The 14,340-nt window shown below is 55.5% G+C and overlaps 2 protein-coding genes across 2 annotated transcripts; one reads left to right on the plus strand and one right to left on the minus strand.

The window, feature by feature from the left end:
- Positions 1-509: 509 nt before the first annotated feature.
- Positions 510-3,091, minus strand: POLE4 (DNA polymerase epsilon 4, accessory subunit). Its single transcript, XM_074163846.1, has 4 exons — positions 2,882-3,091; positions 1,629-1,713; positions 1,287-1,328; positions 510-930 (listed from the first exon to the last, which is right to left on the minus strand). The coding sequence occupies exons 1-4, from the start codon at positions 3,089-3,091 to the stop codon at positions 917-919; spliced, it is 351 nt and encodes a 116-aa protein (XP_074019947.1). The 3' UTR covers positions 510-916.
- Positions 3,092-4,352: 1,261 nt separating this feature from the next.
- Positions 4,353-14,127, plus strand: PRAM1 (PML-RARA regulated adaptor molecule 1). The gene is made up of 10 exons (XM_074163882.1): positions 4,353-4,534; positions 6,210-6,897; positions 10,218-10,290; positions 10,625-10,737; positions 11,058-11,112; positions 11,417-11,510; positions 11,779-11,941; positions 12,544-12,577; positions 13,186-13,220; positions 13,708-14,127. Exons 1-10 carry the CDS (start codon positions 4,532-4,534, stop codon positions 13,710-13,712), a joined length of 1,263 nt encoding a protein of 420 aa, XP_074019983.1. The 5' UTR covers positions 4,353-4,531; the 3' UTR covers positions 13,713-14,127.
- Positions 14,128-14,340: the final 213 nt, after the last annotated feature.

Here is a 14,340-nt window from a genome sequence, read left to right on the forward strand (position 1 = left end):
CTCACATGCTGGTTGGGGGCAGCGCTATGTCCCCAACACTGGTTGCACATGCAATTACAGAAGTTGGGGTCTCTGCACCAACTTGGCCAAGTGCATGTGGCAGGGACTAGACCCAATTCCCAGAGAAATTTTTTTGGCCAGATTCAGGAATGAGAGAGCCCAAGAGAACAGTGATGGCAGCGTAATGCATCTGACATCGCTCCGGCATCCAAAACAGGGGCCTGGGGGGGTTGGGTTGTGGGGGTTTATTTTGGCTACAACTACTTACAGGTGGAGCAATCACGGAAATTTATGGAAGCTGTACACCCCTAGGAACAAGCCACATCTCCCAGGAACTCACACATAGCTCCTGGAGGACAGCTGGGCTTCACTGGGACAGATGCCTTGAGGAAACAATGAGCAAAAGCAAAATGAAGGCATCCTTTCCAAACCACGCCATTTACCACAGTGCTATAGGAACACCATCCCCTTTGGCCCAGCAGCACAGAGGAGAAACGGGGGCAGCTGTTCAACCAAAAAAAAATATAAATTTAATTGTGTTCAGCCAAGAAACAAACATATACAAAGAAAAATACATTTCCATAAAAAAAATTCCCCATGCCTGGGCATTTGAGCCACTCTCCATCCCCAGCTCCGCGGTGCTGCAGGGTACCTGGAGAGGCAGGAACCGCTTCTCCAAGCGACCAAAGCTGGAGAGCTGGCGGCAGGGCACAGGTAAGTGACATACAAAATATTTATGAAAAAATATGCATTTTAAATAAAGAACTTACAACAACTTAAATTTTATACAAAATATTACGGTTGCCATTTCAGCGACTCAATTCTAGAAATTATTTTTGCACTCTCAGCGTCCTGTTTTCCACCCCACGTCCATCTCTGTGGCCTCTTTCTCCGGAGAGCACCGTCTCTGTCCAGCTCAGTCCAAAGTACCTGAAAATGAAAAAAAAAAAAAAAGAAAAATTATAGTCTTGGGAATTGGAAATGCAACTGAACAAATGAAACTTGTTTACAAGCTGCCAAAGGAATATGGAGTAACTTAAAGTTTAAGCAAACCACACACGAGTAAAACCAAATCTAGTATTATTAAGTATTATATATCTAGTATAAATAAGTATTATATGTGTCTCAGGGTCCATTTGATTTGTGTTTCACCTCTCAGTGAGAGATATAACAAGTTACACTATTAATTACTAAAGATGTGGAAACAGAGGGCTCTGAAAATGATTAAATGCCTTCTCTCCCAAGAAACAGACTACACAAAATATTGAAACCAAGTAGAAACTCACCTTCCAAAAAAGCAAATTCATCAATAGCTTCAATGGCATTATCTGCAAAGCAAATTGAAAACAATTAACATAGATAAATGACTCCGTATTTGCATCTGCTTCAAATGGCAGCATTTGAAACTACATCACGGTACAGTGACCAATTACAAAGAGGTTTACTTTGTTCTGGAGCTGGTATGTGAAATTATTAATGTATTAATTGGTAGAAGAGAAGTTTTTCTCTCCCATCTTCAGACAAAGAAAGAGAAGCTCCTATGATTGCTTCATCACACCGGGACAGGCGGAAAAATCCTCCATCCTTGCAACCCTTTGCTAAGGATAGCACAGAATATGCTCCCATACCCAGGTCTTTTCTCTGCAGAGTTTTCCTTTTTCCTTGCTGAGCGTACACGTAAGCATCTTTGGCTATGGTTTCAACAAACAACTCCTGCCAAGCAAAAACAAGACAGTATCACACAGGGGATGAGAAAGGGAAGAGAGAATATCCTGAGGAAAGGTCCTATAAAACTTCAGAAAGAAATGAGAATCTCCATCTCAACGTTTCTCCTTTCCAGTAAATAGCTCTGAAAATAACAAATGAAATTGCTGGACAGTGATGCAGATGAGAAGTAACAAGGGAGGAGAGGCAACCGAGAGTGTATTGGACAGAGTTGGATCCTCTGAACATGTCTGGGAGACCAGCTACACACCAACCGCTCCCGGGGCACCTTCTGAAGGAGGAAAGGTGTCCTGTGCTCAGGGGGGTGGATTGAGCAGGACTGTCCTCGTGTGCCACCCAGCGGGTCCCGCAGCTGCAGGAAGCAGATGCCCAGCAGCAGACCTAGGGGTTACCACAGGGAGATGTGAAGACCACAGAAGTCTACGCAGGGATGCTCTCACATGACGCCAAGGCCATCCCACAAAGACACCTGGCCTGTGTGATGGGCGACACTCTCCAAAGGAGAAAAACCCCTCTGGTACACACTGCTCCGATTTGCACAACGCAAACCCTCAACGTGCAATCAGGGCGAGCTGGAAATCCACCCGAGCGGGCGCAGAGCCGTCTGGTGGAGGCAAAGCCCCGGTGCTTCCCTCAGAGCAGGGGTCCACAGCCACGGCCCGTGGCCAGGCTTCGCCGGCATCCCTGACAAGGGCAGATACGTTGCCAATGCGGGCAGCACTGCCGGCTTCTCCCGCAGCTTCCCCAGCTTTCTGCCGGTGCCCCGGCCCCGCCGCCGGGATGCTTCCATGGGGGCGGCCGGGCACAGGGCCGGGGCTCCCGTCCCGCTTCCGGCCGGGAGAGCTCGGGCCGGGCGCCCAGCTGCCCTCGCTGCCTCTGCCTGCTGACCGGCCGAGGCGCCGGTTGGGAGAGGAAACCCCTCAAACCCTCCGAAAAAACGCCCCAAAAACCCTCTTAGCCAAGCGAGCGGGCCCCGCCGACACCAAGCGCAGCGCCGGGGGCTGCGGCTCGCAGGGCCTCCAGCGCCGGCCCAGCGTCCCCCTCAGGCGGGGCCCGGCCCGGCCCGGCCGCGGGGCTCTGCGGCCTCCCCGCCGCCCCCGAGCCGCCTCCCCGCCCGCCGGGCCTCCCGCGCCAACCGGCCGCCGCCGCCCCTCACCGTGGCCCGCGCCAGGACGAAGACGGCCTCCTGGCTGGCCAGGCTGACGTCCGGGTCCGCCTTCACCAGCGCTTTCACGCGCGCCAGCGGCAGCCGCGCCAGGCGGGCCGGCCCCGGCGGCCCCGCGCCCGCTGCCTCCTCCCCCGGCACCGCCGCCTCCGCGCCCGCCACCGGCACCGCCACCGGCACGGCCCCCGCCGCCGCCGCCATCCCGCGCCCTGGGCCGCGCCTGCGCGGAGCCGCAGCGGGGAGGGACGGGGGGCGGCGGGGGAGGGCCCGGGCCCGGGGGGCGGTGGAGTCTCAGCCTGGCGGGGCCCGCAGCCCGCGGAGCGGTGGTGCCGGGAGCCGTGCTGTCTCGGGCCCGGGGGGCTCAGCACCCCCGACACGGTCCTTGAGGTCCCCATCGTCCCTGTCCTCTCGCAAGATGGCCGTTGGGCCTCCCCGTCACCCCTTGTCCCCCCTTTGGCCTCCCTCGTCCCCAAACAGGGCCCTGCCCTCTCCTGGCAGCGGCACTGGAGCAGTGGGGCAGGCGGCGATGGGGACCCACCTCTCCGGTCACCGCCAGCCCTGTGTCCCCATGCCAGCTCCCTGCGGGTCACTGTGGGACCTCCAGACACCCCCGGCTCCATCCCACCTCCGGCTGGTGGGATCAAACCCTCCGGTGCCCGCCTTGGGCGCCTGCCACCCTCCACAGGACCCCTGGGGACCACCACTCTTAGCCAACGCATGCCCACCCCAGCCTTCCCCACCTCCTGCACACACTGTCTTATCCCTAAAACCTCCCGAGGGCAGGATCCATCGCGGACACTTCTGGTGGGACATCTTCCCAAAGGGCTGGAGGCCACCCTGGGGCGGGGACATCAGTGCCTGCTCACGGCCAGCCAGAGCGTCCCTGCCACAGGGCTTAACTCCGCCTCTCAGACCTTTCTTGCCTCTGAGGCAATAAGTGGTGAAACCAGGACATTTCAACATAGAGGTGGCCCAATGCCGCACCGTGCTGTGCAGAGCGCTTCCCCTGCTTCCCAGCGGAGCTCGGCTCCTCAACGGAGCAGACGTCCCCTGGTTTGGATACGCTGGAAGCTGTAGCCCTCTCCCCAGCCCTCCCACGTTCCTGCAGAGCTCGGTCGTGCAGGGCCATGCTGGTTTTGCCATGCGACTCCCGCGAGTCACCTCCAGCCCTCTGTGGGGCTCTGAAGACCTGACCTGCAGTGGGTTCACGTTGGCCACCACCGTCAGATGAGAACATGACCCGCCCTCCCGGTCCTCACAGCGGCCGGTCCCTCGCATCCCGGAGTCACCCCCTGAACACCAGGCTCTTTTCTGGGTGGGACTCTTACAGGCATCAGGGCTTTGTGGGCTTCAAGCTTCCCAACAGCAGCAGAGTCCAAGCTAACAGTACACCAAGAGCTGCTCCTCCTCCTCTTTCTGTTCCTCCTCTTCCTCCTCCTCCTCCTCTGGCTGTTTCACAGTCAGGCTACAGCGACTTCCTGGCGTTGCACACAGTTTCTCACCAACCGTTAGGAAAGAGCTTCTGGTTTCAGGGGAAGGGGACTTCAGAGAGGCTTGCCTTGCACAAGTCCTTCTGCTTGGATGCCTCCGGTGGCCTTTAGAAAGGAGGTGAGCATGCAGGAAAGCGTCCGCTAATGGAAAATGGTGAGTAAGAACCGGACCTGGGCTGCAATGGACTTGGGGATGGGGCATGGGAAGCGGAGCCGTGTCTCCTGCTTGGAAAGGCTTTGGCGGTGTCCTTGTGAGGATCCTGCTGAGACCCTCGCTCCTCTTGGAAGACAAAGTCCTCCTGTACGTCTGAGCTGGTTAGAGCTTCAAAGGTCTCAGAGCAGTTCCTGGGCTCAGTGCGAGATTTGCTGGGTGACGTTGGGCTGGACATAAAATCTGTGAAAGAGGAGGAAGCCATACTCTGCCACTGAGTCCAGGAGAGCACCCACCAGTGCAAGATGTATTGAAAAAGCTGGAATTGATTGTGGTGCCAGTGGTGCTGTACCCCACAGGTACACCCGGGGGCTACAGGCAAGTCCAAGCTCACGGAATAGCTCCAAAATTGATGATTACAAACCTCTGAATCACTCAGGTGCCAAAAATCCTGGTGGCATCTTTGGGAATCTGGAAAAAGTTGCTTTTTTTCACTAGTTTGGGTGAAAGCCCCACTGCCTGGTGTGCAGGAAATAGCGAATTCGCAGTGCTTTACCGCAGGCTGGGCTCAGAGTGCTGCGTTTGCAGCATTTACCAGGGAAATTTGGGTTGCTGCCCGGGGATGCGAGGGGAGCTTCCACTTATTTAGGTATATATACATTTGAGCACTTATGTCTAAAAATATTGCGCTAGCTTCTTTGCACACTAGCCCTTCTGTTGTGAAAGAAAAAAATTACGCAAGCACAAACCCAAAGTGAAATCCCAGATGGAGGAGAACTTCAGAATCAAAGCCTGTGGCTTACTGAGGGCAAGTGGAGCAGCCAGCTCTGGTGCAAAGGGACACTGTGGTCCAGGGACAAGGGGGTGGGAGAAAGATGGGGCAGGGCAAGATGATCCCTCCCCTCTCATATGGTCCGTCTGAGAAACTTAGGAAAAATGTAACTCCATCCCACCTGAGTTTTGTGCTTCAAGAGAGTGCAAGAGAGTGCTTCAAACCTGGCACTCTCTTCCAAAAGTCATCCAGACTCCTCCTGGCAGCCTTTCTCTGGAGGCTTCAGAAAAAGGTGCTTTTTGGTCATTCAGGAAGCCAGGGCCGTGTCCCAGTTCATGTGTGCATGGTGTGAGCAGAACAGGAAACGCACTGGTCAGAAAACTAGGGCAGATCTGCTGCCTTCTCACCTTTTTATTTGCACGCAGGCTTTGGCAGGATGAGTTTCAGCAGCACCATCCTGAGTTTTCTTCTGGGGGGGGGATGCTGATGGCTCTGGATTCATCATGGACTTCATGGGAACCACCACCAGGGCAAGGCAGGTTGCTCCCATCTGAGCCCTGGGCAATCTCTAGATCTCAAATTTTGCTCTCAGGAGCTTTGCTACTAGTAGGGTATAATCCCCCATCCGATCCTTCTGTTTTGATGGTCCTTGGTAGTGTATGAGGCTGGATTAGACCAAAAGACTCCATGAAATGCCTCCTGGATGTCCTCATGGTGGTGGGACCTGTTCCCGATCTGGTGCAGCCCAGTGTTGTTTTCTCAGACACGCTCCAGGACCACATTTCATGGAGGAGGCTTAGTGTCAGGCCATGCTGAAGAAATATGGCATTTCCCAAAATTCCCCAAGGCTCTTTGACTAGTGTTCCTCCATCGTGTTTTAACTGGAGCTTTTCTTAATGGTTGCAGACACGTCTGGAGGGGAAAGAGGCCGTGGTGAGGCACCTACGGGCAAAGCTGCACGGGAACAGGAAAGACCCTCCCGAAGCAGGCGACTGGCTGGAGAGCCGCTCTGCGGCACCTGCAATGGAGCTGAGACAGACCCCTGCATGGGGCTCCAAGGGCGAGCCACCTCCCGAGCCCCTCCGGACCAGGAGGGTGGACTTCAGCAGGGCTTCTCCATCTCATGGTAAAGGTCAGAGTGTGGGACAGCGTTCGCCACCTCATCCCATCAGTGAGACCCCAGGGTGGATGGTGCGACTGAAGAAGGGGACTGCTCAAGATGCCAGCTTCCCCTCAGCCCCTGCGAAGCCAGAAGGAGGAGACACATTGAACAAGGAAGTGGAAGCCGCCTCCGATCCTCCCCAGAAAAACCCAACCCAGCAGACATGGCCACTTGCCAAAGACAAGGGTTCTCCAGTGGTTCCTGCCAAAGGCCCAGCTGTTGCAGCCTCCCTGGACGCTGGGGGAAGCCCCCATGGGACAGGGCACCCAGTTCTGCCTCGGAGGAAGCCTTTGCCACATGTCAAGGTGCTGGGAGCGAGGCCAGCCAAGCCCAGGCGCCCTCCTGTCGTGGATCTGGAGAAGTTTGGCACAGCTGCACATCCTGCAACACCCATCCGTCCTGCTATGGAGCCACCAAGGAGCGCTCAGCTGGGTATGACCAGGCACCTGCAAGTCCCCCAAAGAAGGATGCAGCTCATTTAGAAAGGAAAATCTCCCCAGTCACAGTCTGGAGCTTCTGGGAGATGGAAATACTGGGGGGGGCTGATGGAGAGGTGGGGGCTTGTAATGCCAAAGGAGCTTTTCTAGCCATACCATGCAGAAAGGAACGAGAGAGAAGGACACCAGGTGAAGAAACAAAGGGGACTAAGTGCCCTGTCCCTGGCTGGGGACAGGTATCAGGCTCTGGGGTGCTTGTAGGGAGTAGGGTTGGAGTAAGTAACATGAGGGATGCTGACAAAATGGAGTCAGTCCAGTGCAGGGCACTAAGATGTTTGGCGGCTGGAGCATGTGGGAAAAGAGAGGTTGAGACCCAGGCTTGTTTGGTTGGGAGGAGAGCGAGTGAAGGGAAGGTCATCTCAGTGCCCACAGCTACCCAACAGGAGGAGGTGATAGAGCAAGGCTCTTCCCAAAGTGCCCAGGAGCAGAAGCGGAGGCAACAGGCATGAGCTGCAGTAGGGGAAATTCCAGTCAGATATTAGGAGAAGGCTCTTTCCTGTAGGAGTGGTGCAGCCCTGCGGCAGGCATCAGGGAGATGGGTATCTCCATCCTTGGAGGTATTCAGTTGCCACCTGGATGAGGCCCTAAACAACCTGCTGTAGCTCTAAGGCCAGCTCTGCTCTGAGCAGAGTTGGATGACACTCCAGAGGTCCTTTCCAACCAATCCACCCCTGTGTGGCTATAAAAGCAGACAAGCCTGGCTTGTGAAAAGCAGTGCTGGTCTCCATCCCATGGACGAGAAGCACTCACACACCCTTTGGCCAAGGGCAGAGGCTCTCTGAAGCTGGCAGCACGTTGCCTGAAACATCATCCTCCTGAAAGCCTGAGGGAGCTGCCAAGACTCCCCAGGCACAGCTGGAGCTATGGCCGCTGGGGCCATGGTGCTGGCTTGCCATGCCCTCCTTACCAGCTGTCTGTGGGACACAGCACTTGGTGCATCTTGGACATGGTCTCCATTCGGCATGAGCCCTGCCAGGATCCACAGTGGCCTTCGAGATCTAGGCAGATGTGTTGGTTTCTAACAGCTGCCGTTCTGCTAATCCACACTGTGGGTGATGAAACTTGTTTCAAATCCTGTTTCTTTCTCAACTTCTCTAAGCTCTTGTTCACCACCCCCTTTAAAGGATGGTTCCTTATTAACGAACTCATGCCATAGCCATGGGGTAGAGGGCAACCATGAGAGTAGAGCTTCTCTATCTTTCCTTATAAGAACTAGCTGGTTAATGTTGTTGTTATAAGGCATCATTACTGTATTGGTGCTCAGAGGCCTCTCTCAGCCTCACTGTGCCTTTGTGTTGGGAGGTGCTCACCCACCAAGCCCAGCCCCATCCCTGGGCTGAGCAGCCCTGGCAGAGGAGGGGGGGTCTGCTCTCCACATGTCCTACAAACTAGCAGTTTTCAAGTATTTATTTGTCTCGTGGTACTGAGGCAAGTTTGAACATCTAGAATCACACCCCTGCCCCGATTTGGTTTTTTGTTAATTTTTAGGGCAATCTTATGATTTTTAGGGCCTGGTATATGATTGCGCGTTACTTGGTACAATAACCCAGCAGAACGACTATGTTGTACCACAGGTCTTTGTTGTTGGTTGTCTGGCTGACCAGGTTGGTGATAAAAACAACGGGATCTTAGCAGGAATGTAGGTGTGCCGGCCATCGTACAAGGTGCAGCCGCATGTTCTGGGTGATGATGCTTCTGAGCACATGGAGATATGTAGGACTTGCACTGACTGTGGTACAAATCTGCAGTTTAGGGGTTTAACCACATTCAAAATACCCATTTTGGCCTTTACCCCTTCCCTTTTGTCACTGGTCCAGGGGAAAGTATCATTAGGGATGTAAGAATGGGAAAAAAAAGTAAGGCCTTTGATAGAACCTCCCACAGTATCCTCCTGGAGAAAATGGCTCCCATGGCTTGGATGGGAGTACTCTCCTCTGGGTTAAAAACTGGCTGAAGGCCGGGCCCAGAGAGTGGTGGTGAATGGAGTTAAATCCAGTTGGCGGCCGGTCACGATTGGTGTCCCCCAGGGCTCGGTATTGGGGCCGGTTCTCTTTAACATCTTCATCAATGATCTGGATGAGGGGATCGAGGGCACCCTCAGTAAGTTTGCAGATGACACCAAGTTGGGTGGGAGCATCGACCTGCTGGAGGGCAGAAAGGCTTTGCAGAGGGATGCGGACAGGCTGGATCCATGGGCCAAGGCCAATGGGATGAGGTTCAATAAGGGCAAGTGCCGGGTCCTGCCCTTGGGTCACACCAACCCCCTGCAGCGCTACAGGCTGGGGGCAGAGTGGCTGGAGCTGCCCGGCAGAAAAGGACCTGGGGGTGTTGGTCGACTGCGGGCTGAACATGAGCCAGCAGTGTGCCCAGGTGGCCAAGAAGGCCAACAGCATCCTGGCCTGTGTCAGGAACAGCGTGGGGAGTAGGACTCGGGAGGTGATGGTCCCCCTGTGCTGGGCACTGGTGAGGCCCCACCTTGAGGGCTGTGTCCAGTTTTGGGCCCCTCACCACAAAAAAAGGCATTGAGGGGCTGGAGCGGGTCCAGAGAAGGGCAATGGAGCTGGTGAGGGGTCTGGAGCACAAGTCTTGTGAGGAGCGGCTGAGGGAGCTGGGGGTGTTCAGCCTGGAGAAAAGGAGGCTGAGGGGAGACCTTCTCGCTCTCTCCAACTCCCTGAAAGGAGGGTGTAGCCAGGGGGGGGTCGGTCTCTGCTCCCAAGGAACAGGCCATGGGACAAGAGGAAATGGCCTCAAGTTGTGCCAGGGGAGGTTCAGATTGGATATGAGGAAAAATTTTTACACGGAAAGGGTTATTAAGCCTTGGAATGGGCTGCCCAGGGAAGGGGTTGGGGCACCATCCCTGGAGGGATTCAAAAGACGGGTTGACATAGTGCTGAGAGACATGGTTTGGTGATGTGGTTTTTTGTTTTTGTCAGAGTTAGGTTGATGGTTGGACTAGATGATCTTAAAGGTCCCTTCCAACCCAGGCAATTCTATGATTCTATGAAAATAAAAGCTCCATAGTGAGTTCCCTGATGAGGCGTGCCCCAGTGTGCTGGGAAAAAAGTAAATCCGCAGATGGGCCACGGAGTAAAAGTGCCTCTCTGGATCCAGATGTGCAGTCAGTTTTATCTCCCTGCAGCCCTCTGCACTTAATCTAGCCCGGGGCAGCTCTGACCCTCCATGTGGGTGATAGAGCCAAGGAGAAAATGTGAAATAGTCCCTCTCTGCTCCCTCCCATTCCTCTTTTTACCATAGGTCACCTGAAACCAGGCTACGTTGCATCAGTGCCAGCGCGGTTCCCACCACAGGATGCTCCTACTGTAACGGGGTAAGGACAGAGCCAGCGCTTTTATTCCAGGTGGCTTCCAGGCTGTCCTGACCCAGCGGGAAGGGCATGAGAGGGAACAGCAAGAGGGTCCTTGGGTTCTTGCAGAGTGCTGTCCTTCATGGGCTGCACAGGTCTGGCTGCTGACATCGCATCCCACCGCCCATCTCCTGCACCCCCAGAGCTGCTGTCCTGCTCTGCCCCAGACCTGGGGCCAACCCACGGGCAGCCCAACTGCCTGTTGCCCACCGTTCTCCTGACAGCCTCGAATCTGCTCTTGGCCCCCCAGTGCCATTACTGCAACAGGGCTTCCTAACGGCTGTCTGCCTCGTCACAGGGATGAAGATGAGATATATGATGATGTAGAACCTGTTGGGATGCTCAGGAAAGGCCAAGGCTTTCTGCCGCCCCCCATGTCCCGGCTGCCAGCGTATCCTCGCCCCAGAGGAGGTGGGTGCAGGAGGGGCTGGGATGCTGGTGGGGGTGAGCGCTGCAGCTCAGAGAGCCCCGAGGCCCTGATGAGCCATGGGCAGCAGCAGAGCCCGTGCTGAGCCTGCTGCTCCCATGCACGGGAGGGCGATGGGTTTCTCTGCTGCCTTGTAAATGGGCATGGGAAACCCTGACCCCCCATGCTCAGGGGGTAAACTCAGGGTTTGGTCCCATGAGAAGAAAGCTCTTGCTGCTGTTTCAGTCTCATGACCTGTCTTAGTGGGTGTCTACACCTTGCAGCAGCCTCACGGCAGCACCTCTCCTGGGGTTTGGTTTTACAGGTGAAGATGCCAATCGAGCCTCTAACAGGGTTGCTTTCCTGGCAGCTGCACAGAGGTAACGCATTTTTACTCTTTGTAAGGGTCCCAAAATGGCCAGGGCTTCTGGCTGCTTTGACAAAGCTGGTGGTTTAATGGTCTCTGCTGGGCTTGCAATAGAAATGTCCATGGTGAACAGCACAATCGGCAGGTTTAAACCTGGCCTGAGAGCCCCAGGAGCCCTGGAGGGAGGCACTTTCGGGCTTGGTGAGAGCTGGGGCAGGGAAATGCGATGGGGCAGCAGCCAGGGTGGGAAAAGGGGAAGGGAGGGAGCAGAGCACGGGGTCACCCAAGCTTTCCCATGAATCTCAACGACTCTGCAGAGAAGCCCAGGTCTCCCGGAAGACAAAGCCAATGACACTCAAGGAATGCAAGAAGGAAGAGAAGGCAGACAGGGAGTTTCAGAAGAAATTCAAGGTGAGCAGCAACCAGCAATTGCTTATCCCTCTGAGCTCTCCCTTACCTCCTGCGAAGAGCACGATGCAATGGCAGAGAGGAGCTGTGCTCTGCAGTGACCAGCAGATACCCAGGTCACGCCTGTCCTGTCCCCAGGTCAGACCAGTCCCACAGACCATTTGGCTAGAGAGGTACCTGCTTTTTCCAAGAAGGGAGAGTGGTCAGAGCTGCCCGGCTCATGCTCCCCTGGGGCTGCTGCCAAACTGCTGCGCTGCTGTTTGTGTTTCAGTTCGAAGGAAGCATCAACATCCTCACTCAGATGATGGTTGACCCCGCAGCGACAGAGAAGAGGGGTGGAGGGAAGAACCTGCCGCTGAGACGAGGAGAAATTCTTGATGTCATTCAGTTTACAAATCAGGAGCAAATCCTCTGCCGAAACAGCCAGAGGAGGTGTAAGTCTGTGGGGCTGAGACTTTGCCCGCAGTGGGGATCACAGCACACAAAACTTTGGGAACAAGTTCATGCTCACACAAGCCCAGAAGACAGCAGGAGACATCCCCTCACCGTTAGACAGATCTGACATTTACCCTGGGTCTCAAATGTTCCCACTGCTCTTTGCACAAATGTCCTGCTCTTCCTCCCACTTGGCACCAGCATTTCTGCCATTAGCTGGGCTTGTCCTCTCCCTCTGCTAAAAGCCTTCACAGTTCCCAGAGCTTCTTGGCCACCAGCCTGGCACGTGAGGCTTTGCTGTAGGCCTGGACTCCACAAGCCATGTTTGCACCAAAGGATGCTCAGGTGAAATGGAGCAGATCCCTCAGGCAGAGAGACGGGGCTCAGGCTCTTCCCGCCATGGGCAGGCTCCTTCCCAGCATTGCTCCGAGCAGATTCCTCCCAGGGGTCCAGCTCGGCTTCCCAGACCTGGGCTCCTCCTTGCCCCCAGCTCTCCCTGGGGCTGTGAGATGTTGCTACACCCTGCCTGTCCTGGGGTGAGACCCTGCCTGTTCCCTGGCTCCCGGCACAACCTGACGTGCTTTTCCTTGCTCTGTTGCAGATGGCTACGTGCCCCGGGCCGTGATGCTACACCTGTGAGTATTTCTTCCCCAGCCCCTTCCTCCTCACTCCATGAGCTGTAGCAATTACCCAGCAAGTGCCTGGCACTAAACCAGCCCTGGCCATTGAGTGCCAACTCAAAACCTTCCAAACCAGGCAGTGACCATAAGCATAACACCGGCTGGTTACCCTGGGATAGAATCTGCCATTTCTGGTGTCAGGAGAGGTTCTGGCACTGGGAGCAGCTTCCTGGGGCACTGTGAGCCCTCCCCAAGCTGTGGTTCCTCATGTGGGACCTGCCCAGACGCTGTTCAGATGCTGCTGGTGGCACAGTGTGACAGGCCAGCACTGCTCCTCTGCGCAGCCAGGTCTGTGGCTCCCGGCAGTCTGGGACAGGGCCACCGTCTGTGCGCAACGTGAGAGCAGCCAGAGCCATGCTGACCCCATGCCGGAGGATCCCATCTCTGTGGGGAGAGCATGAGGCTGGGAGGAGGCGAACGGGGCTGCGTGGAGGCCACCAGAGCCTGTGGACATGTTAGGAGAGATGGGGCAGGGGCTGCAGCTGGCTCTTGCCTCGGTGTTGAGAGGCAGTGGGGACATGGGAGACGAGACTGCTCACAGCACCCCATCTTTTTCCTTGCAGGGACACTGACATCTACGATGATGTTGAGATTTACGGTAAGTGCAGAGGGAACTGCTGCTGAAGCCTCTTTGCCAAGCACCAGGCACTGTTCCCTGGCACAGGCAGGCAGCAGCGACCCCCACACCAGCACCAGGCCCTCCCCTAGTGTCCCCTTGCTGTTTCCCCACCTTTCCTCTCTCCCCTCCCTCTCTGTGACTCCTCTCCCTCTCTCCGGGACATCTCTTCCTTTCTCTCAGTTCCCCACAGGTCCTCATGTTCCTCTGTTCCAAATTATTTGGATTTCCTGGCACCCTTTCCCTTCTCAGCTTCTTCCCTCCACTTGCTGCCAGTCCCTGGGACCCTTCGACGTCCTTTGAGATGTCCCTGATCTCCCAGGCAACACGGAATGCCCATTCCCAAGCTCATCCCAGCACACAAACTCCATCTCTGGCTCACAGACAGCTCTGAAGGTGGAGCTGAACGGAGACAAATGTATTTTAGTTGTGCTGATGAGCAAACATTTTATCCAATTCTGCCTGGCAGGTTGAGCGATCCATGCTACAGCCAAAGGCACAAGACAGCCCCAACAGAGACCTTCCCAAGGGCCGGAACATGAAAAGCGCTAGATGCCAGGCTCCTGCTTTGGAAGGAGCTCTGCTTCCTCTGAGATAGCCTGCGAAAGCCACCGTGTCCCTGCTGAAACAGCGGCGAGGCTGCGGGGCGGCAGGATTCCTGTCCCACGGGGGCAGAGGGTTCAAAGAGATCCTCAAGTCAAGCCTTCTCTGTGCCTTTGTTTTGTCTGTGTAAAATAAGGCAATGGTTTGAGGGTTTCATGGTCTTAGTGGGGATGGGGGTTGGAGTGTTGAAGTCTGGGCCGGAGAGGTTTTAATTTGAAGAGGTTTTAATATTTCCCCATTCCCAAAGCATCCTCAGCCTGGGAACAGCATTAAACTCACCCACCCCATCCTTCAGCTGCCTTCTGCGCCGCTCTCCCGCCTCAGTGAGGCTCCTGGCTCAAACTGGGCATAGAAATACTCTCAAATATTGTGGGCAGCAATGATTATTGACTGGGCATCCCAGCAGCATCCCGTGGTCTCGGGGCAGGTTCCCCGCAGAGCTGGTGGGGGGTGGCTCTGTTGGGGTAGATGTTCCCGTGGGTACTTTCAGCATCATCCA

Source organism: Numenius arquata, chromosome 25 (genome assembly GCF_964106895.1).
Source record: "Numenius arquata chromosome 25, bNumArq3.hap1.1, whole genome shotgun sequence".
In the NCBI taxonomy this organism is placed as follows: domain Eukaryota; kingdom Metazoa; phylum Chordata; class Aves; order Charadriiformes; family Scolopacidae; genus Numenius; species Numenius arquata.

Excerpts from the sequence above, each read along its gene's own strand:
- POLE4 (XM_074163846.1), bottom strand. The coding sequence starts at position 3,091 with ATGGCGGCGGCGGCGGGGGCCGTGCCGGTGGCGGTGCCGGTGGCGGGC. Across the intron at positions 1,714-2,881 it reads TCGTCCTGGCGCGGGCCACG|GAGTTGTTTGTTGAAACCAT; the intron begins GTGAGGGGCGGC and ends TTTGCTTGGCAG. Across the intron at positions 1,329-1,628 it reads TCTGCAGAGAAAAGACCTGG|ATAATGCCATTGAAGCTATT; the intron begins GTATGGGAGCAT and ends TTTGCTTTGCAG.
- PRAM1 (XM_074163882.1), top strand. Across the intron at positions 10,738-11,057 it reads GTATCCTCGCCCCAGAGGAG|GTGAAGATGCCAATCGAGCC; the intron begins GTGGGTGCAGGA and ends TTGGTTTTACAG. Across the intron at positions 11,942-12,543 it reads CCGAAACAGCCAGAGGAGGT|ATGGCTACGTGCCCCGGGCC; the intron begins GTAAGTCTGTGG and ends GCTCTGTTGCAG.